Genomic DNA, 22,980 nt, shown 5'->3' with positions numbered 1-22,980 from the left:
CAATTTTAGATGGACTTTTTTAAGCAACCTTGAACACCATGGCAAGGGCACTTTAATTTTCCATTTAAGGATCACCCTATTAACCGGAAACTTACAAAAAGTATTTTGTTTTCAATATTCATAATGCAGTCTGATTTCACAGTTTCACCAAGTTCTTTAAAAATATAAACATGAATAAATGTGAAGGTCAGATACTTTTGCATTTATGAAATATTGTCACATTATTAATTTAAAACTTGAACTGAATCTGCTCAGCAGCATATATGAAAATCCATAATGTAAAACTTAAAATTTATATTATACCTTGCTAGAGAAAAATTCATGTCACATGTTTTTATACTTTATTTATGAAACCAAAAGAAGCAGGATAAATTACTGTATTTAAATTGGCTCATGGTCGTTAAGTAAATGCAGCTGATCATCATTACTAAGTCATATTGACTTTCATATTTTATATCACTGTATCTTATTAACAAGTCTTTTGTACTTTATAGGAGTGTATTAATTTTATAGCACTTTGGCTCTGGCACCTGTAAAAATACTTTAAAAATTATCTTGTCAGAATATAGCAAATGGATAAATATAAGGGCTGCACCAAAGACAGCATAACAGGGACCACAGTCCCCTAAAACAGGTACAAGAAATGATACCGTTAGAAATTTCCAAGTAAAAAAGAAAAATTAAAATCTGAGAAAGAAATGAGTAAATGATTTTGAACTGAAGCAGTAACCCTGACAGGCCTGTATGTATATTTTGCAATTCAATAAATAAAATGTGTATGTCTAAAATGACTGTAACATGTCTAAAGAATCTCAAACACTGGATGGTGTACCCTTCGCTAAAAGGGGTGGGCCTCATAATTACTCCCTCTCCATTCACAAAGTCTTCTTTACTTTTGCTCCTTCTGGGACACTTTAGCCCAAAGATAAACAAGCCTAGGAAAATGGATCCTATAAGACCATGACTAGAAGCTCAAACGCTGAGGCCAGAGAGACCACCAAACCATAAGCAAGCACAGAAATGGAGCCAATCGCCAGTGACTGATCTGAGCTTTCTAAGGGACTTTGCAGTAGCAAGCCACAAACCCAAATGTTTACCTAAACATAGTTTTTAAAAGCAATAGGGCCCTCATTTCATCACCATTTAACCAGAAGTCCGGTGTTGCTTTAACAGATCCCACAAAAATGAAATCATTTTGCAACAAATGATTTTTTAAAAAATGAAAAGCCTTCTTTCGTAACTAAGGAATGATCTTTATACTGCCTTTTCAATATTCAAGATAACAGCAGATTGGTAATTTATTAATTTATTGATTGATTTTTTTTTGTTGATACTATAAATAACTACCCCCAAAATAGATAAATAGCTAGCCAGGTGACTCAATAGTATGAGTGTAGGACCGGGAGTCAGGAAGATCTGAATTCAAATGTAACCTCAGACGCTAACTCTAATCTCACACTTCCATCTGCCTTTCAGACACCTTGAGCTAGATGGCCAGTAGACATCTTTTGGTTTTTTTGGAAGGGGGGAAGTCAGGGCAGTTGGGATTAAGTGACTTGCCCAAGGTCATACAGCTAGTAAGTGTGTCAAGTGTCTGAGGCTGGATTTGAACTCAGGTCCTCCTGACTCCAGGGCCAGTGCTCTATTCACTTTGTCACCTAGCTGCCCCGCCCCCACCCCAGTAGACATCTTAAACTCAATGTCCAAAACTGAACTCATTACCTCTTTCCCCCTCCTGCTTCCCATCCTCCCAGCCCCTGGGGCTCACAATGCATGAGGCCATCTGCATCCTTCACCATCTCTCACCCCCTAGATACAAGTATTGCCAAGGCTTGTTGATTTCACATTGATAACATCTCAAATCTGCATCCTTCTCCCCTCTGATGCTGCACCAACCCTGATGCAGACCCTTCTCATCTCGTGCCTGGATCACCGCGATCGCTGCTGGGGAGATCACCTGCCTCAAGGCTCTCCCCACTCGAATCCATCCTTCCTTCAGTCACCAAAGTGCAGGTCCGACCGTGTCACCCCTCTACTCAATAAACTCCAGTTTCCAGAATCAAACATCAAATGCTCTGTGTGGCATTCAGAGCCCTTCCGAACCTGCCCCCTCCTCCCATTCCAGTCTTCTTACACCTCCCTCTCCCACACGTACCCTCCACTGGCCCCCCGGCTATCCCGCAAACAAGAGCCTCCCTCTTGTGGCTCCTCCACCTCACTGGCTTCTTTGAAGGGCCATCTAAAACCCGCCTCCTAAGGGAAGCCTTCCCCAACCCTCCTCTGGTCCGCATCTTGTCTCCCCCACTAGGCTCGAGCTTCTATGAGGGCAGGTACTGTCCTTCACCTCTTTTTGTATCCCTGGTGCTTAGCACAGTACCTGGCACACAGTAGGTGCTTAATAAATGATTCTTAATTCATTAACCCTGGCCAAGTCACTTGCTCTCAGTCTTCATTTCCTCACCAGCAGAAGGGCAATAATCAAAGCATGTATTTCCCAGGGTTGTGATGATGAAATGAGATAACATTTCTAAAGCACTTTACAAACGTTAAAATGTTATATAAATTCAGTCATTATTATAATGCCAATTATTTATCATTGAATTCACTCTTAACTTTTCCTGAATCTTTTTTCTCAACTTCTACCTTGTGACATTATGAAAGTAGAGCATTTCTCTTCATTCCATTAAGTCCGTGAAGTCCGGCTTGAACAGATGGTGTAGTGGCTCTGTGGGATGCATTACTGGGATGCGACGAAGTTAGAATGGATTCTGTCCCCGATAATCAGCAAGCACTTATTAAGCACTTGCTGGATACATGCTCTATGGCTACCAATGAAGTCCAAAATGCCAACTCTAGAGACCTTGGTTTAGTCCTTATCCTTTGACCTCTCTGTTGGTTACAAGTCTTCCTCACCATACCAACTGCTCCCCCTACCCCGCTTTGCTCCTAGAGACACAATACGGTTCCATCTCTCCACTGATTTCCTATGTGGCTCCTTTGCCAATTCCGCTCACTTCCTTAGGCTCCTGGAGAACCAGGCTTCAGCCCTTTCACTTCTGGGTCTTTTCTTAGGAAACTCACCCTATTTTTTAAAAAATGCCCGTGTGTGTGTGTGTGTGTGCGCGCGCGCACGCATGTGTGTTAAATGTCTATTCATGCCTTTTGTTTCTACATCCTAGTAACTGCTGGCTCTACTTTCTGCATCTTTCCCTCTGCTCCCAGCCACCATGAGAAGTAACTCTTGGTTTCTGTGGCAATTCCCTGTTGTCCATCTTGGATACTACACAGTTAGCAGCAGTATTTAAGGCAAAGATGGTTCTCCCCATTCAAGAGTCTCTCATGATTCTACATGGACTGATTTTGTCTATGCAAAAGCTTTCAAATTTTACAAAAAGAAAATTGTCTAAAATGATCATTTTGATCCTTTAATTAAGAATTTTCTGACTAGCCACACTTGTGAAAGGAACCTCCTTCTGGCCTCTTTAAAGAGAAACAAGAGCTATGACTGCTGACATCTATTTACACCAGCATTCAAAGCTTCTTGTGGTAGACCATGGGGAATGTGCTGTTCCTGTCAAATGAGGACCCCTTCCATGAGTCATTTCTATTCTGAGATTTACTGACTCATGGGCAGCTAGGCTGGACTCTTCCTGGGTCTTGCTCATTTGGTTTTCTCCCCAATTTAGTTGCTTATATTTTGAAAGCAGGACCAGGGAGTTGGAATGAGTCCCGCTTTACAGTGCAGCTTGATGGCTAGAAGGGCTAAGCCCTCTTCAAACCTCCCTTCTGTCACTGCTTGCTCTAGATTCTAGGCTTTTGTCTCCTACAAATGAATTTGTTGTTATTTTGACAAGTGGATCTCCTCTAATTTCATGGCCTTCAACACTAAACATTTGTTAAGCACCTACCGTAGTCATAAAGCATTAAACTAGAGGTTGGGAATATAAGGATGAGAAACCACACAAACCTGCCCCTTGAGGGGCTTCTTAGCTAGCAAAGGAGTAAGAGGGCTACACAGATAAACAGAATCCAAGGGTGCGCTTGAAACGGCACTTTATCGGACATTGTCTCTGATCCTCACAACAAACCTTTGACGGAGCTGTTATTGCTATCACTTAAAAATGAAAAAACCAAGGTCAGGGGAGATGAGATGGCTTGCACAGTGGTGCAGCCCATCCCTGTGTAAGCATCCTCTGCTATAGGATCCTCTGCCTTTCTAAAAAAAATTTTTTGATGCATCGTTTTATTTTTCTCCAATTATATGTAAAAACAAATTTTTTTATTTTTAAAAATTTTGAGTTCCAAATTCTCTCCCTTCTCCCTCCTTGAGAAGGAAAAGCAATCTGATTTAGGCTTTACATGTGCAGTCCTGCAAAACATATTTCCAGATTAGTCAAGCTATGAAAGAAAAACCCAACCAAAAAAGAGTATGTTTCAATTTGCATTCAGACTCCATCAGTTCTTTCTCTGGAGGTAGATAGCATTTTTCATCATGAGTCCTTTGGAATTGCCATGGATCACCGGATTGCTGAGAACAGCTAAGTCATTCACAGGTGAACATCATGTAACATGGCTGTTACTGTGTAGAATGTTCTCCTGGTTCTGCTCACTTTGCATCAGTTCATGTAAGTTTTTCCAGGTTTTTCTGAAAGCATCCTGCTTGTCATTTCTTACAGCACAATAGTATTTCTTCACAATTATATACCATAACTTGTTCAGCCATTTCCCCAATTGATGGGTATCCCCTCAATTTCCAATTCTTTGCCACCACAAAAAGAGCTGCTAGAAATATTTCGGTTACACATAGGTTCTTTTTCTTTTTCTTTTTTTTTTAATCCCTTTGGGATACAGACCTAGTAGTGGTATTGCTAGGTCAAAGGGTATGCATTGTTTTATGTCCCTTTGAGCATAATTCCACATTGCTTTCCAGAATGGTTCTATCAGTTCACAACTCCAACAGTGCATGAGTGTCTCAATTCTCTCATATCCCTTCCAATATCTGTCATTTTCCTAGTCTGCCTTATTAACCAATCTGATAGATGTGGGGTGGCACCTCAGAGTTGTTGTAATTTGCATTCCTTAATAGTGATTTAGAGCATTTTTTCTTATAACTTTGATTACTTCATCTGAAAACTGCCTGTTCATATCCTTTGATCATTTATCAATTGGGAAATGGCAATTTTTATTTATTTAGAAACGAGGCCTTTATCAGAGAAACTTCCTATATCTTTTTTCACAATGATGATTACTGTGTATTTCCCTCCATCTGTTTATCCTACTCACTCTCTCCTTTAAACCTGTCCCTACTCAAAAATGTTTTCCTTCTGACCACCACTTCCCCTAATCCACCCTACTTTCTATCAGCTGCTCCCTCTCTTTTTCTATGCTCTTCTTCTCCTACTTTCCCGTAGGGTAAAATAGATTTCTATGCCCATGTGAGTTATCCCTTTCTTTGAGCCAATTCCAATGAAAATAAAGTTCAAGCATTCCCCCCTATGTTCCCCAACTTCCCCTCCACTGCAAAAATTCTTTTGCATCTCTCCTATGTGAGAAAGTTGACCCCATTCTACCTTTCTCTTTCCTCATCTCTTGGTGTACTCCTCTTTCTCACCCCTTAATTTTATTCTTTTAGATATCATCCCATCATTTTCAACTCTCACCTGTGCCCACTGTCTGTGTGTACTCTTTCTAACGGCTCGAATAATAAGTAACTTCTTAGGCCTTATAATTATCATCTTCTCATGTTGGAATGTAAACAGTTTAACCTTATTAAATCTCTCATGATTTCTCTTTCCTGTTTACTTTTCTATGCTTCTCTTGAGTCTTGTATTTGAAAACAAATTTTCTATTCAACTCTGGTCTTTTCATCAAGAATGCTTGAAAATCCTCTATTTCACTGAACACCCATTTTTCCCCTGAAGGATTACACTCAGTTTTTCTGGGTAGGTGATTCGTGGCTGTCATCCTAGCTCCTTTGCCCTCTGGAATATCAAATTTCAGACCTCCCACTTCTTTAATGTAGAAACTGCTAAATCTTGCATTACCCCGACTGTGGCTCCATAAAATTTGAATTCTTTCTTTCTGTCTACTTGCTATATTTTCTCCTTGACCTGGGAGCTCTGGAATTTGGCTATAATGTTTCTGGAAGTTTTCATCTGGGGAATCTCTTTCAGGAGGTGAATGGTAGATCCTTTCAATTTCTATTTTACTCTCTGGTTCTAGACTATCAGGGCAGTTTTCCTTGATAATTTCTTAAAAGATGATGTTCTTTTTTGTTTGTGTTTTGGAGAGGGAGGGGGAAGGAAAAGCAACTGGGGTTAAGTGACTTGCCCAAGGTCACACAGCTAGTGTGTCAAGTGTCTGAGGCTGGATTTGAACTCAGGTCCTGCTGACTCCAGGGCCAGTGCTCTATTCACTGTACCACCTAGTTGCCCCTTAGGCTCTTTTTTTTAATCAGGGCTTTCAGGAAGTCCAATAATTCTTAAATTATTTCTCTTCAACCTATTTTCCAAGTTAGTTGTTTTTCCAATGAGATATTTCACATTTTCTCCTTTTTTTCTTCATTCTTTTGATTTCGTCTTCTTGTTTCTTAATGTCTCATGGAGTCATTGGCTTCCACTTGCTGAATTCTAATTTTTTAAGTAATTATTTTCTTCAGTGAGTTTTTGCACCTCCTTTTCCATTTGGCCCATTCCGCTTTTTAAGAAGTTCTTTTCTTCAGTGCATTCATGTATATCTTTTTTCCATGTGGTCAATGTTACTTTTTAAGGAGCTCTTCTTTTCAGTGAATTTTTGTGCCTCTTTTTCCGTTTGGCCAATTCTGTTTTTCAAGTTGTTATTTTCTTCAGTATTTTTTGTGTCTTCTTTCCCAAGTTCTTGACTTTTTTCATGATCTTCCTGCATTGTTCTAGCCTCCCTCCTGCTATGTGACCAGCTCATCTTTTCCAATCAACCAAAAAGCATTATGAAGCACCTGTTATGTGCCAGGCCCTGCACTAAACACTAAGGATCCAAAGAAAGGTAAAAACAGCCCCTGCCATCAAGGAGTTTACATTCTTATGGGGGAGAAAACATGGAAATTTCTAGGTTTATACATGAGCAGGTGGAAGGTAACCTCACAGGGGAAGACAGCCGCGCTGGTGGGAGACAGGTTCCTACCCAAAGTCACAGTTAGTAAGCCTGAGGTGGGTGGGGGAGGGAGGGGCATGGTTTAAGCCAGGTTTTCTGATGCTAAAGCCCAGTGACTTCCTGGATGTCCTTCCTCTTCTCCCTGATTCCACTGCCTCCAAACTCTAATCCATCCTTATTTCTGTAACCAGACTTGCCCTGATTATGGTCACTCCCCTGCTCAAAAAGCTTCAGCAGTCCTCCTGGCTGCTGAGTCAGTGGGAGCTCCTCTGTCCTGCACTGAAAGTCCTCCCTCCCCAAGCTGATGCCAAATGGCCTTTCTAACATTCCTCTAGACCACACTGCATGCATGCTCTCTACTCCAGCCAAACCGGTCTGCGCTCTGTCCTCCAGAACTCTCTGTGCCTTACTCACACTCTTCCTTATGGATAGGATCACCAGAGATGCCAGATCTCTTCTCTGATACTTCCTGCCAGAGCAGTAAGGGACCTTGGACTGGTCGCTTCCTTCTCAAGTGGTATGAAACCTACTTTTCCTACACTCCGCTTCTGACTCTGCTCAGCATCTCCTTCCTTGGACGTTACAAGTTACATGGTTACTCTTGCCCGTGGTTCTCATCACTTCCAATTTAGCAATTAGCTTTTCCTCAGGGGTCAGAATTAAGTCCTCCACCTTCCAACAGATGGAAACTATAAAGAGTGCGAATCAAGAACATCCAATTCTCAGCTCTCAGAGGAATAAGGCTTCCGTATGTCGTCCTGAGAGTTGACATCGCTGAGTGTGGGATTTTAATTAAGAAACCATCAGCCCCATGCTCCCTGTGTTTGCTTCTTCCTTCCCAGTCACTTCACTCACCATCTGTGGATGATACCTCCTTTCCCCTTCCGTACTGTGCAGCTCTAGCGCCCAAAACTCCTCTCCCTCTCCTTTCATCCCCAACATCTGCTGTGTTTCCATATTAGCGTATAAGCTCCTTGAGGGCAGAGACTGACTTGCTTACTTATATTTATATTCCCAGCACCAAAACAGTGCTTGGCACAGAGTAAACTCTTAATAAATGTTTTTTATTATTTATTTATTAATTCATAATAAATCACGCTATCAAGTCTTGATCATGGGCCCGTATGTTCCAAAATTTAACATACCACCTCTGGTCACATATTACGTGGTATTTTCAGATATGCATTTCCAATGAAACTTGAGGTAGGCTTTAATTAAAATATGTGATTGACATCTTCCTCCTCATCATGTATTTGAGTAAGAATATGACTTATTTTCTAGAAAATACAGCAGTAGGGAAAAGGACTACTAAGGAGAAGGAGACTAACCTGACTCGACTACTTCCATTTCCCAAACTTTGTTCACTTCCTCGAGGATGCCCTTCATTTAGAAACTAATTAATCTCTTTCTGGAACAAAATAATGTATCCTCCTTGCTTCAATAGCTCTCTCTGGTAACATATTACTCACGTAGCAGCACAATCATCTCCATAAAATATGAAACTTAATAATCTTCACGTCACTTACCACAATTTATCAATGGTAAGGTTTGTTAACAGGTTATGAGCATTTTACTGGAGAATTTTTTATAGGGTTGCACAAAATACAAGAAGGAATATGGTTAGGCACAATTTTAACCTGAAACCAATTTACCCTGATGAAAACTCTTAAAGTCTATGGCACGGGCTCGTGTTCAATAAATGTTTAAAAGGAACACGGCTAACCTTATTGATGAGCATAGATGGGGCTGCTGTTCCCTGGGAATAAACTGCTCACTCATGGGAGAAGAATGAACCCTTCTGTGAGATTTTTAATGAACCCAAGAAAAAAATTTTGGCTCCTCTATTACACTCACCATTTAATGCTTGGGATGAACGTCAGGTTCTGTAATTAGCAGGACAATTTACAGTGGGATGGTCTAGATGACCTTTCAAGGCCTACTCTCACGCTCAATTTCCATAAATCTATTCCTAAAGCTGAATGGTTTATTTTCAGAATTGTGTAGACCTTTAATAAAACAGCGTAGGATGAAAAAAAATGGTACCTCAAGGTACTGCTCTAACAAGTAAGCTCCTTCATGGTGTGCATTTACATCAAGTATATCAAACAAATGATAAATAAATATCAAATAAATCAAAATCAAAAGCATTCCAACCATTTTGCCACACAGATCTTTCCAATCTGTCAACGAAGGCAAGGCCCTGAGCCCCTGTGGACCATCAGCCACATTGAGATCAATACGGGAGTGGAAATGTTATTGATCAGTGGCCTCACTGGCCTTCCTGGCAGTCGTTTCATAGCGCCACCGCTGCTGCCGGATGTTTTTAGCACTGAGTACCACAGTGACACGCTATGAAATGACGGCAAGAAAGGTCCATGTAAAAAAGACACCTTACTACACATTCTGAAAGTTATCTCTACTACAGTAAACATTTCTTAAATATTTTAACATCTAATCTTAGCAAAAATCACACTTAGTCAAACAACTAGCTGTTTTTCAATCAGGAACAAGAGAACAGGACCTCCGCACAGTAGACTAAGGAATCCGTGTGTTTTATATACAGTCAGAATGACTGTTATTTAAAAGCCAGCCTATCTCCCCTTGGACTCATCCATCTTCACTGGTGATGGGGGCTGTGGAACTATTCGTTTAAAATTATAGTAATTAACCGGTCGTAACTGCTGATACTATTCTTAACATTTAAGGAAAATGTCAGTGTTTCTCAAGAGCACTTTAAAAACGTTTCAGCTTTTCCAATAATAAAACAAAGGCTGAATGGAATCTCTGAAGACTTTTTCATTGAAAAGCAAGTAGGCATCTTGTCCACTATACCACCTGCCCCAACACTTATAATTACTGACAACAGTAATAATACACGCTCATCCGTGGATCACTGAAGTTAATGAAAAGCACACTCAGAAATATATAACCTTTTGAATAACAAATCGAAAATTTAATCCAAAACAGATACAATATTGATCTGCTAAAATAGTGCAGAATGCCATGTGCAAACAGAGTTTAACGACTGGGTCCATGCCCCAAACAAGCAGGGGTTCAAGTCTAAACCTCAGATCAAACATCTGTTGAGCTTAACTAAGTGACTCTCTGGGATGCAGTTAATTTTATCTATAAAATGAGTAAATTGGAATAGAGGATTTCTATGTCCTTTCTAGCTCTAAAATTCTATGACTCATACCAAGAGGCGATAGAAGAATTCATAAGGGGTTTCAGAGAAGAGACAAAAGACAATGAAATGGTTAAAAAAAAAGGCTCAAGAAGAAAGGTTAAGATGCTGCAGTCATTTCACCCAGCAAAGGAAAATTTGCAGAATGATTGAATCGTCTTCCAATATATGAGGAGTTATACAAAGGACAGTAAAAAGCCATTTTACTCACCTGGTCAAAACTGAACACAAGGAAATGAATTTAAACATGAAACAATATCTTTAGGTTAGCCATTGGAAACGTTCCTTGGGATAGGACATTTTTAAAGACTGAAATGGATTAAAAAATAGATTCTGGAATTATCCAGGCAAAGGAGGTTTAAAAATTTCGTAAATTCCTGACCTCTCAACATCTGCTTCTATTATTAAGATTTTATGAAGGTGATTTCTTTCATTACTTCTAAAGGCTGTGTTAAGGGGTTCTGGGAGGGCCAGAAGGCTGGAGGAGGGGGTACTAGGTTTCTTTGCACTGTGAGTCCGCACATCTTTGTCTCCTCCTTCACGCCAGGTTCTACGCTTGGGTCTTTAGGCAGTTAATCTAATGCCCCTTCCTTGACGTCAAATGAAAAGCTCTTACCTGTAAGTCGTGTTAGGAACATACACATCTCTGGCAGGAAATTCCAGAATTTCCCTAGTAGGTCTAACTCTGCTGTCAGGGTAGAGTTTGACTTGCAGCAATTCGGGGGTCAGGCAGTAGTGGGGATTCTCTGGTGCAGGAGAAATGTCGATCTTCAGCTGAGCTGCACATTAAAAAAGGATTACTACAACAACGAAAAGAAAACAGAGTTCAGAATCTGTATTCAAACTGCTTTGGACAAAGGAGCGACCTGAATGTGTACAGAGTTCCTTATCTGGAAACCTAGAGAACCTCCAAAAGGAACAAAATGAGTAACCATCTAATTCTCTTCATTTCACGTTCCTCATTCATGACCCAAACTAATCCAAAATTGAACATGTTGTTGAGAAATTCAACAACCATTTGGTAAGTGACTAGTATTTGCAAAGAATTTACAGATGGGAAAGCTATCTATTCAGTCACAAGAGCTCTAGAGGAAGACACTCAATGTTTCAAAAATCAGATAAGATTTCCCACATTGGCAACGGACTCTTAAAGTACTTTGCTCTCTGCAGCCAGAGTAGATAAGTTGATGTCGACTTTGGAAGGAATAAGCAAAATTTTACTCTGAAATGTGGCCTCAAGTCAATACTATTTTTAATAATTATTATGTTCACAGTTTTTAATTATTATAAAAACTTACTGAAAAATTATTGCTTTTTCCTGTGTGGGGCGGAAAAAATCTATTTTTAGACATTGCGTGAAACTATCTCCCCATTTCAGCGAGTAAAGAATCAGTTTCCCAATTCCCTTGTGTTCGAGCTATATATCTTAAAAGTTTAATGAGGTGAAGGTGAGGCATTACTGTCACATGGAACACCTAAGGACGTAGGGCACATCTGTGAAACAGGAGAAATAAATAACATGGCAATCAGAAACAAAACAAAAACGCTTCTAATCCTGTTCCTCCAAGATCAACACGTACCTGTGATGGGTCTTAATCTCCGTAAGACAGAAGAGGGTCTTCTCATATCAGCAAGAAACTTGTATAGATCCTCATCACTTAAGCGGTCTCCTTCCTGTTTTGAAAAAAGAAAGCACATGTTTTATTGGGAATATGCAACTGAGAGAAGAAAAATTCAGATTTCCTACTGCCCTACTGGAACCGGTGAAGTGGTTCCTAAGTCAACAGAAGTATGATTATGAATTAGCACCACTTATTCCCTGCTCTTATTCGTCTATCTCTCAATCTTCTGTATGCATTCAATCACAGTTATAGTCTGTTCAGCCTTTGTGAAGCCACAACTCAAGGGGGTTACATTGTCACTCAAACTTCCTGATGTGGGTTACCAAAAAATACCTGCTTAAAAAAGTTTGTCACTGTGAGGGTCGCCGGTCGAAAGGTTGTAAGACTACAAGCCTCGTCTCCACTTGTTGTTCTTTCTAGGGACCGTCTGCCAACAACACTGGAATTTCTCCTCTCGGACCATGATCCTTTGCGTTCTACCAAGGGAAGAAAATAGAATGTCCAGTGAATTAAAATCAGTTTTAAGCCAATAATTCTAAATACAGAAGTATTCTCGGTAGGGAGAAACCATGGAAAAAGCACATAGTTACGCTCAAGAGCCCACACTCCTGAAGCACCAGAACCTGCCAAGAGGCAAGGTTACACATCAGAGAGAGGACAGGTATCAGGAGGAGAAGGCTTAGATATGAGCAGTCCCCCTGACCCTCACTGAGTGTGTGAGCACAGTCAGGGAACTCTGAGGAACCTCAGTTTTCTCATCTCTGAAATGGAGGTATGCAGGGCCTAGGGGTAGAGAGAGGATCAAAGGAGACGGTGTACTTAGAGCACTTGACAAATCTTACAGAACTATCAAAGTGGCAGTTATTACTTTATTCCTGCAAGTAAGAGAGATCTATGGTTGTTTTACCACAATCCCACAGGTGTGCTATTAACTAGCCTAAGTATTTATCGTGCAAGATTTACATATGGCTCCTGTGGGGGGAGATGCAGTTCCTGGTTTCAAAGACACTCAGAATTAGCTAAAGGGATGTGCAGTTGGCGATTCTCCACTCGGAATGCACCCTCAGCCTTAACAGGGTGATCTGAAACAAAAGCAGCTGCCTTGCCTTGCTTCCAAGCAGCCCAGGGGCTATATATGCGGTTTACTACTGAATCACACTGTATCATCTCTGACTCAGATTCCAAGGACTAGAAAGGCCAGGAAGAAGGATCATCCACAAGAGTTGGGCCGCTCCTGTACCTCCAGTACTGATTTCTACATCGGTGGAATCTCTTTCCAAACTCCCAGCGCTGCTGACGATATTCATCAGGTGAATCGCTGTCCAAGCAAAAGGCATGCGGTACTTCCCCAGTCTTTGACAAAACTGGTCTGCTTGGCTCCTCAGCTTCTCCAGCTTTTCTTTGTTCTGCGAAAACAAGCAGAGAAGGCTACATGTTCTATTACTGTGCTAGAAGAGGTCCAGAAGCGATCGCCTGAGAGAGTCCTCCGGAGCAGGCAAAGAATCCCCAGCACTGGCCATAACGGCACTGAGGCCATGCAGAGACCAGCCCCCTGCAGGGACTCGAATGGATTCAACAACCTCACATTCTGCACAAATACAGATAGGTACAAATACTACAGATTAGGTATTTTTCTCATCTCCCTGCCAATGAAAAGTTCAGCCTCTAAAGGTATCATTCATTCATTCGCTGATTCAATAAACCTTATTGGGCAACTAGTACACGAGCACTTGAGACACTGTGGGGGATGCAGAGATGAATAAAGGTCAGTCTCTGGTCCTCACAGAGATGATAATCCAGTACATGTAGGAGATTGGAAGAAAAAGAAATGGAGATTTAGTTAGACAAGCTCCCAAAACTGAAAACACTTATCCTCTTGCAAAAGACTGGGGGCAAAAGAATTTTGGACACATCTGATTTACAGTAACTACGTCACAAGAATAATCAATCTCAGAGCTATAAAAGTGTACAAGGAGTTCCAGAGGTTAGGTATTTATTACAATTCCAAATAATTCAGAGCTGAACTATGAGACTTAGTCTAGTATTTCTCCAAATGGTAGGCCAGTTTGCAAGGCTGGTTCAATGGTTTATCTCTAGCTTAAAAAAAAATTATTTTTCATTTTTTGGGGGTTTTTTCCCTCAATTCCATTAGTATGACCCTCTTCAGCACAGTCACCCTTTCCACATCAGTGGGGTCAGAGGCACAGCCCCCGTGATCTGGAATATCCACGTCAAATTTTTTGGCCCTCTCTTCATACCAGAGAAGCAGTCTGAATTTTTTCTTTTTCTTTTATGGGGTGTTTACAGTATCTTATTGTAAAATCTGGGTTAAGCATTCGGTCATAGGCTATATGTAGGTCAAAAATACTGTATGAAAAAGAAATTTTAAAAATATGAAATAAGAAAATGGTTTAAAAAAACAAAACAAATTTGAGAATGATACTGAACATACGGCATGTATGACAAAAGACATTTTTAAAAATAACCTTGAATAGCTTGTGTGGTGTGCCTGAAATGTCCTTATGACCCTCTGATCAAGAGGCTGCATGAGAGACCCTGTGCTAGGTGGCACGTAGCCCACGTCAACACCTTCACTGTGGAATTCATGGGGTTTTGGGTGGCTGGGAGCAACGACACCTTAAAGGGGAATCCCTCGCTAGCAAGGTCTTTTCTAACCTCAGGCACAAAACACTGATGGAGCCAGTCAAGGAAAAGTGCTTTGGTCATTCATGGTTTCTTACTGAACATCCTTAAGACAGGCAGCTGGCACTTGTCTTTTCCTTTCAAAGCTCGAGGGCTGGGCAGCTTTCTATATCAGGGCTGTCTTTATTATGACCCCTATGACGCTGGCACAAAAGAGCAGGGCTACCCTACCCTGCGCAGCTTTGAAACCTGGGGCTGGCTTCTCGTGGCTGACACATGTCCTCAGAGGCATTTTCTCCCACATGGGGCAGTTTCGTCGGCACTAAATATCTGTTCCAGTTTGTAGCCTTTCTCTTCAATCAGATTCTCCAGGGTTTCAGCAAACTCCCCAGCTGCCTCTCCTACTACTTTTAGATTGTGTAGGCTAAACCTTTCAAACCAGCCTTTGCAGACCTGAAAATCCATAGGGGTAGACCTTTGACCTTCATTTTCCTTTAGGAAATCATATAAGAACTTAGCCTTTTGTCCTATGATGCCAGAGTCTACCAGAATGCCTTTTTGGTAACAACTCTGAACCCAAAAGAAGGTTGCACTTTCTATGCAAGAGAGATGTAGATCTCATGGTTTATGCAAATGCTCTGCAGCGGTTGGTGTAGCTGAAACCATGGCTTCTAGGATTTCCTCCTCTTTTTTCTTGATTATGCCTGAAGGTCGACTCATCAACACCATAATGATGTCCAACCACAGCAGCCATTTTGCTGAAGGAAGCATACCTAACAATTCTAGTTTTTCCTTCAAGCTCCTCACTTTTCTCTAACACTTTCCGAACCACTAGGAACACGACACTTGGGACCCATGATTTTGATAGAGTTTATGATGTTTAAACAACACAAGATATAAGAAACCTGAGATACAGAGATCACTGCAACAACCCTGTGAGAAATCACATGAGACTGCCGTAAACACGCGTGGCATCCCAAACCAGCACGTGGAACTGCAGTTCCTTTACTACAAATTTAATCTTAAAGAAAAAAATTGCGTACCCATTCATTTATGCTATTAAACAGTAAAATGTATGATGTGCAGGTAATATTCTACCTAACGATACCATACATTTAATGCATTAGTTACTAAACTTTTTAAGCTATCTCTACATTTCTAGCCTTTGTGTTTCCACTGCCGGCTTTCACATTCTTTTCACAAACTCTAGCTTTTTACTTGTTTTAACTTTAAAAAGAAATTGTGTATATTTATGGTATTAAAAGACAAAATGTTGATATTATACAATAATTTGTGTCATTTCTGAATTTCTAAACATTTTTCTGCATCGTCTGCTGGCCTTTGTCATCTGCGGCTTCCACAAAACTTTGCCAAAATTCCCATTTAATTTCTTATACCAACCCATGATATATCAAAACCACAATGGAGAAAGTCGTGATATGGAAAGGATAACTGTATGTAGGACCTAAGCTAAGAGAACTGAATGTAAGAAAAAAGGATGCCTCAGAAGGTACTGAGATCCCTGTCAAACACAGAGGGCTGAGGGATCACCTGCCAGAATTACTGCAGATGGGGTTCAAGACCAGGGTCAGAAATCGACAATTTCCATGGTTCCTGCCAACTCAAGATCTATGAGCCCATGGCTTGAATGGGCTTTACGGAAGCAAGGAGGCCAGTCTGAATTTCTACTAAAAAAGAAAGATTGTTAAATTTTGAAATTAATATTCTATTTCCCTAGACAAAAATGAAGAGAGAAAGGGAGAGATCACCTTCGTGGCATCTGCTTCTTTGAAGATCATATATGGCTCTGCACATTCTCCAATGTCCCCCTGTTGTAGAACTTTTTCCAGCTGAGAAAAGAAAAAGAGGACTTCAGGTTACGTTTACAACAAATCACCAATTTAGCAATGCCACAAAAAACCACCAAATTCCACCACGATGCAAACAGAAAGAACAATGACAAAAAGCCACTGAATCCTCTGCAATTGTCCTGGCTGAGGCTGGCCCTGGAGAAGAGAGCAGAAAAAGCAGGTCCTCCTTCCTCCAGCACAGTGGGTGGGAGAAAGTGGGAGAAGGAATATTTCATGGACTGTCAAACGCCCTGAACTCAAATTGCTTTTTGACTCTTTTTAAATCATTTTCACAAGAGATGGTTCACCAGGAAGGGAAGGGCATACAGCAATGATAAATTCAGAAACATGTGACATGAAAGAAAATTCTGAAGAAAATTTAAGTCTGTCACTATCTAAAGACAGACTTCTTCACCTTTGGCAATCTAATGAAGCCAAATTTGTTCTTTTTCTACTTTTTTTAGTTGCATGCCCAATTCATTGATCTGCTTTTTCTCTGTTTTACTAATGGAAAGCAATTGGAGATGTTAATTTTCCCCTAAGTACTGCTTTGGCTGCATCCCATAAATTTTGGCATGTTGTCTCACTGTTGCCATTTTCTTTAATGAAATTATCAACTGTTCTTTGACCCACCTATTTTTTAGGACTAGAATATTTAATTTCCAATTAATTTTTATCTCTCCATTGTCCATTATTGAAAGTAATTTTTATTGCATTATGATCTAAAAAGAATGCGTTTACTATTTCTGCTTTTCTGCATTTGGTTGTAAGGTTTTCATGTCCTAATACATGGTCAATTTTTGTGTAGGTGCCATATACTGAGAAAAAGGTATATTTTTTCTATTCCCACTCATTTTTCTCCAGAAATCTATCATATCTAAGTTTTCCAGAATTTTATTCACCTCCTTAACTCCTTTCTGGTTTATTTTTTGGTTCTGAGAGGGAAAAGTTGAGGTCTCCCACTAGCATAGTTTTATTACCTACAAACTGTACTTCATTTAACTTCTTAAAAAATTTAGATGCTATATCACTGGTGAATATACGTTTAGGATTAATATGACTTCACTGTCTATGGTACCTTTTAGCAAGCTATACTTTCCTTCTTTATCTCTCTTAATTAGATCTACTTCTGTTTCCGCTTTGTCTGAGATCAGGATTGCTTCCCTGCTTTCTTTGCTTCAGCTGAAGCATAACAGACTCTGCTCCAGCCCCTTACCTTTACTCTGTGTGGATCTCTCTGCTTTAGATGTGTTTCTTGTAAACAACATATTGTAGGATTCTGGTTTTTAATCCATTCTGCTATCCACTTCTGCCTTTTGGGTGAGTTCATCCCATTCACACTTGTAGTTATGATAACTAAATGTGTATTTCCCTCCATGCTATTTTTTGCTTGTATATCCCCCTCACTATCTTACGCCCTACTCTTTCCCTCCTTACAAGTATTTTACATCTGATTATCACCTTCCTCAATATGCCCTCCCTTTTATCAGGCCTCTGCTTCTACTACCCCTGTCCCTTTTTACTTCCTTATGGGGTAAGACAGATTTCTATATCCAAATAAGTGTGTATGTTATTGCCTCTTTGAGACAATCTTGAGGACTGTAAGATTTAAGATTTGCCCCCTCCCCCCATCTTCCCTTCCATTATAAAAGTTCTTTCATGCCTCTTTTGTGTGGTATAATTTATTCCAATCTAAGCCCTTCTTCTTCTTCCAATACAATTTTCTTTCTCACCCTTTTATTTTGTTTCTTGAGGTATCATCCCATCAAAGTCACCTTACAGCCACACTTTGTTTACACATCTAATTGCTCTTATAGTAATAAAGTTGTTAAGAGTTATAAATATTATCTTGCCATATAGAAACATAAACAGTTTCAGTAGTTTCTTATGCTTTCTCTTTCTTGTTCTTTTTTTACCTTTTTAAGTTTCCCTTGAGACTTGTATTTGGAGGTCAAATTTTTTATTCAGCTCTGGTCTTTTAATTAGACACGCTTTTGCCCTGAAAGATTATGTTCAATTTTTCTGAGTGTTTCCCGGTTGTAACCCTAACTCCTTTGCCTTCTAGTATATCACATTCCAAGCCCTCTGGTTCTTTAATGTGGAAGCTTCCAAATCCTGCGTAATCCTGATTGTATCTCCATGTTTCTTTTCGACTGCCTGCGATACTTTCTCCTTGATCTATGAGCTCTGGAATTTGGCTATGATGTTCCTGGGAGTTTTCATTTTGGGATCTCTTTCAGGTGGTGATTGGTGGATTCTTTAAATTTCTATTTTTCCCTTTGGTTCTAATATAAGAGGGCAGTTTTCTTTGATAATTTCTTGAAAGATGCGGTCCAGGCTTTTTTCTCCCGCATCATAGCTTTCAGGCAATCTAATAATTCTAATATTATCTCTCCTGGATCTATTTTCTAGGTCAGTTGTTTTTTCAATGATAAATTTCACATTTTCTTCTATTTTTCAAACTGTTTTGATTTTATCACATTTTAATATTTCATAAAGTAATTAGTTTCCACTGGTTCAATTCTAACTTTTAAGGAATCATTTTCTTCAGTGAGCTTTTGTCCTTCCTTTTCCATTTGGCCAATTCTATTTTTCAGGGAGTTGCTTTCCTCAGTAATCATTTCCCATCCTACTGACTCTTTTTTTTTTCCATGATTCTTTTGCATTACTCTCATTTCTTTTCCCAATTTTTCTTCTACTTCTGTAATTTGCTTTCAAAAATACTTTTTAAGCTCTTCCAGGAATTCTTTTTTGGCCTGAGACCAAATTACATTTTTTCTTTGAGGTTTCACATGTAGCTATTTTGACACTATTATCCTCTTCTAAGTTTTGCCTTGATCCTCCCTATCACCACAGTAACTTTTTATAGTCAAGCTCTTTTTTGCTCATTTTTTTCTGCCTTTTTTTTGTGATCTGCTGTTTTGATGTGAGAGTTGGGCTCTGGTCCTGCACTGTCCCAAGCTTTGGTGCTGGGACTTTGGGTCTTACTGATGACTTTCACTGGGCTTCAGGGCTCAGCTGCTTGCTATCTCCAGAGGGTAGGCATCCCTTCTGGCTTGTACCAGGTTAGGGAGTGCCTCCCTGTTGGCCTCCCCTGAGTGTGGGGGTTTAGCTGCTGGCCTGCTCCAGGGTTGTTATGGTAAAAGTCTTTCTGGTGGCTGGCCCTGAAGGAGGGATCTTGTTGTTAGCCTGCCCTAGGGGTGGGGCCCTGCTGTTGGGTTGCTATGGTAACATGCCTATGCTGGTAGGCCCCAGGGGCGTGGTCTTAGGACAGGGGCTTCACCGCTGGTCAGCAATAGGATCAAAGCCTCCCTGAAGACTTGTCCTGGGGGTGGGGTAGCTGGGGCAGGGTCTTACCGTGCTGCACAGACCGCTCACTTGCCCTAGAGGGCCGCTGGGCCCTTGCTGGTGGACTGTGCCAGGCTTGGAGGCTGCTGTGAGGCTGGCCGCGGCTGCTGCCGCTGCTCTTGGCCCTGGCTCCCCTCCAACCCCAGTGAGATAGACCCTTCCTGCTGGGCTGTGAAGCTGCTCTCCGCTCCCACATCAATTCTGGGGCAGTTTTCTGGTTTGGAGGAGAACGTGGGAGGGCTTCAGAGGGCTCCTTCCTCACTCTGCCATCTTGGCACCGGAAGTCTGTGCAGTGGCATTCTTTTTAATAATGAGTCAATGAAGGATTTAGATAATAATAAACGCCTCTTGATACCAAAAGGTATCAAGGGTTTGAGGCAGGGGAAAGGATGCTGGATCTGGACTCCATGGAACACGGAATCCAGCCCTGGCTCCGGCTCCTCCTGCCAGGGCTTCAGTTCCGTCATCAGCCTGAGTGGTCAGGACTCAAGGGCCAACACCTTCCTGCACAGAGCGATGAGGACTGAGAAAGGGCCCCTAGGCTTAGCCATTAAGAAATGATAGACAGTTGTGGAGAAGGTGAAAGCAGGATTTAGGACCGTTTGGAAGAAGTGGGAGGAGAGGAAGCGAAGGCACAAGGGCCCGGAAGGAGTACAAGGGTGGGAGAGGGCTCACAGGGACGGCCTGGCGAGGCCCTTTGCTAGCAGCCGCATCCACCCCTTTGCACAGGCCCCGAGTGCTCTCCATGTCTCAGCTTGGGTGGGATGGTCTGCACAAGGTACCCCCTGACCACCCCAATGGCTAGCACACACCACAGGGCTGTGACTTTCCGGCGACCTTCTATATTCTGCATTCACTTCTGCATGTGTATTGTTTCCTCCCAGAGTAGAAACGCCCCTTGAAAGCAAGGACTATTCCAGGCTTGTCTTTCTACGGGCAGAGGCTTGCCTTGTGCCATAGGATACAAAGTGCGGAGCCTGCAGTCAGGAAGACCTGAGTTCGAATCCTGCCTCAAACGTTGACTAGCTGGTGCCCCTGGGTAAGTCATTTAACCTCTATTTGACTCAGTTTTCTCAGCTGCACAGTGAAGATAACAAAGGCACCCACCTCCCAGGGACGCTGTGAGGATCAGATGAAATAATCGTTGTAAAGCACCGAGCACAGGGGCTGGAACGCAGGGCACTCTGGAAGTGTCAGCTGCCGTTATAGTCACTAACCACGATAATAATGACGGCATTATTAAATGCTTGTGGAATCCCAAACCCGCCATCCAGGAAGAAGACAAGACCGAGGCAAGGAGAAGGGTGGCCACGTGCCCACCAGCAAGTAATACTAAAGATTTCAAGACACATTTTTGGTCTTTAAGGAATTTAAAATACACCCTGGGAGACAAGACTGGAGAAAAAGGAGAGCATATATTAAAAAGTATCATTCTTACCTTTATTACAAGAAATACATCTTGGGACGGATAAGTGATAGAAAAAATGGCGGACCTTGCCAACGTGGTGATTGCAGCAGGGGGCACATGGGGGCGCAGCATGCCTTTCATTTGCTCAGAGTTAAGGTCAAAGTAAAAATTCTCTGAAATCTGAAAGAGAAGGTTTTTTGGCTTTTTAAATGCAGTTAAAATTCATTTTATTTAGCCATCAATTTAATAAAGCTCCATGTACTCAATCAAAAAGATTACAGAAGCAATTATAAAAGTCTCTGTTAACATAATTTATGAAACACAGAACTACAACCAACCTTTTGATGCCCAACTCCAAAAAAGCTGACTGTATATGAGGGTAAACTACGACAAGAAAAAAAATCTACTTCTCATAAAAGCTACTATTGTACTCTCAAGAATCTTGTTTCGAATTTGTTTAGCAGACATATTTCTCCATGTGACAAATCAGCATAAATGCTCCCAAACTGTGTGGTTAGGTTTTGCTAAGAAGGCCTGGTAAATCTTAACATGCAAAGTGCCGTCAGATACAAGTCCTGTCGTCGGACAGAACCCAAGCAATCTGGGAGATGCCATTCAGAAGCACCGACATCCCATTACCTATTTCTTCCCCATAAACAAAGATTTAAAACAATAAGATGTGCTAATTTATGGAGAAACACTCCTCCCCACTCCCGCCCCCAGACCCCCACCACCTCTAACACTATGTGATTTTCTTAGCGAATATGCTGGGAAATAACTGACCAACGAAGGGGGCTAAAACACCGGGACAGAAGTATAGGGTCAGGTGACCCCAAAGCTCAAGATCTCATGAGGTTGGCAAGGAAGACAAAGGCCACCAAAGTAACTTTTTCCAACTTCTACTGAGGAAAAGGCTGAAATACGGGCAAGTGGCCCAGCTTGGGCTCTGCAAGTAAGGGTGTCCTATGGCAGAGACAAACCAAAACCCTTCAATTCTTAGTCTGCCTTCAGTCAAGAAGAATGATCTCTGACCTAAAACGGGCAGAACCAACACGGCTCATCACAGCTGAAGCGAGCTTGGGCAAGTTCACGAGCCGAGAAGAACCGGTCACACCAACGATCGGAGTGTGCCGCCGCCAGGCCACCCTCCCTGATATCAGAAAACCCCGGCCAACGGCAGCACCACAGCAGATTCAGCAAAGGGCAAGTATTTTTGACGAGATTTTCAAAAAGCACAAGAGAGTGGAATTTGAAGGCTGTCGGCCAAGGAGCTTGCGCTTGAATGGTGGCGAACCTCAAGAGGGCCAGACACAAGGAACCAGCACAACTGGTAAAGAACAGTCACAGCAGCCAACCTAGGAGGGAAGGGCAAATCACTAGGAAGATCGCGGCAGGATGAATCGGCCAATCAAAGCACCTCATAATGACCATCTTCCAAGAAGCAGAGGAGGTGCAATCTGCACTGGGGAAGAGAATCGACTACATCATGAATCCATGAAGATTACATTATGAATTTTTTATTTATACTTAAACATTAAAAGACCACACTTAGTTCCTCCTTACCACCTCAGCAAGCAAAAAGTGAAAAAGGACAGGTCACGGCAGACTAACATTATTTCCTGTTTTGGGGAGGGTGGGGAAGAAGACACAGAGACAAGACGACCAGGTCCCAAAAGGAGCTTCTACAAAATGTCAAAGGGACAGATACCTTTCTGGTCTGGAAGATTTCATATTATTATCACTGACGTGGATAAAAGTGGCTTCCTTAATCATATCTGCAGATGATAAACATTTGAG

General features: G+C 41.4%; 1 protein-coding gene across 6 annotated transcripts in view; it reads right to left on the bottom strand.

The window, feature by feature from the left end:
• DOCK7 (dedicator of cytokinesis 7) overlaps window positions 1-22,980 on the bottom strand; it is a 178,952-nt gene that overhangs the window by 103,765 nt on the left and 52,207 nt on the right. For all 6 annotated transcript variants that reach the window (XR_005010150.1, XR_005010151.1, XM_036753879.1 and 3 more), the window contains exons 9-14: window positions 21,214-21,363; window positions 16,347-16,427; window positions 13,175-13,340; window positions 12,268-12,410; window positions 11,893-11,986; window positions 10,929-11,091 (exon numbers count right to left, since the gene is read on the bottom strand). Coding sequence is in view for 4 of the 6 variants with exons in the window: in XM_036753879.1 (XP_036609774.1) it covers window positions 10,929-11,091; window positions 11,893-11,986; window positions 12,268-12,410; window positions 13,175-13,340; window positions 16,347-16,427; window positions 21,214-21,363 (797 nt within the window). In the remaining 2 variants the exon portion in view is untranslated. The remainder of the gene's footprint in view (window positions 1-10,928; window positions 11,092-11,892; window positions 11,987-12,267; window positions 12,411-13,174; window positions 13,341-16,346; window positions 16,428-21,213; window positions 21,364-22,980) is intronic.

The sequence above is a fragment of the Trichosurus vulpecula genome, chromosome 4, assembly GCF_011100635.1.
Source record: "Trichosurus vulpecula isolate mTriVul1 chromosome 4, mTriVul1.pri, whole genome shotgun sequence".
Taxonomy (NCBI): Eukaryota; Metazoa; Chordata; class Mammalia; order Diprotodontia; family Phalangeridae; genus Trichosurus; species Trichosurus vulpecula.
The sequence above is the reverse complement of the archived record's forward strand: the minus strand, read 5'-3'. Positions and strand labels throughout refer to the sequence as shown.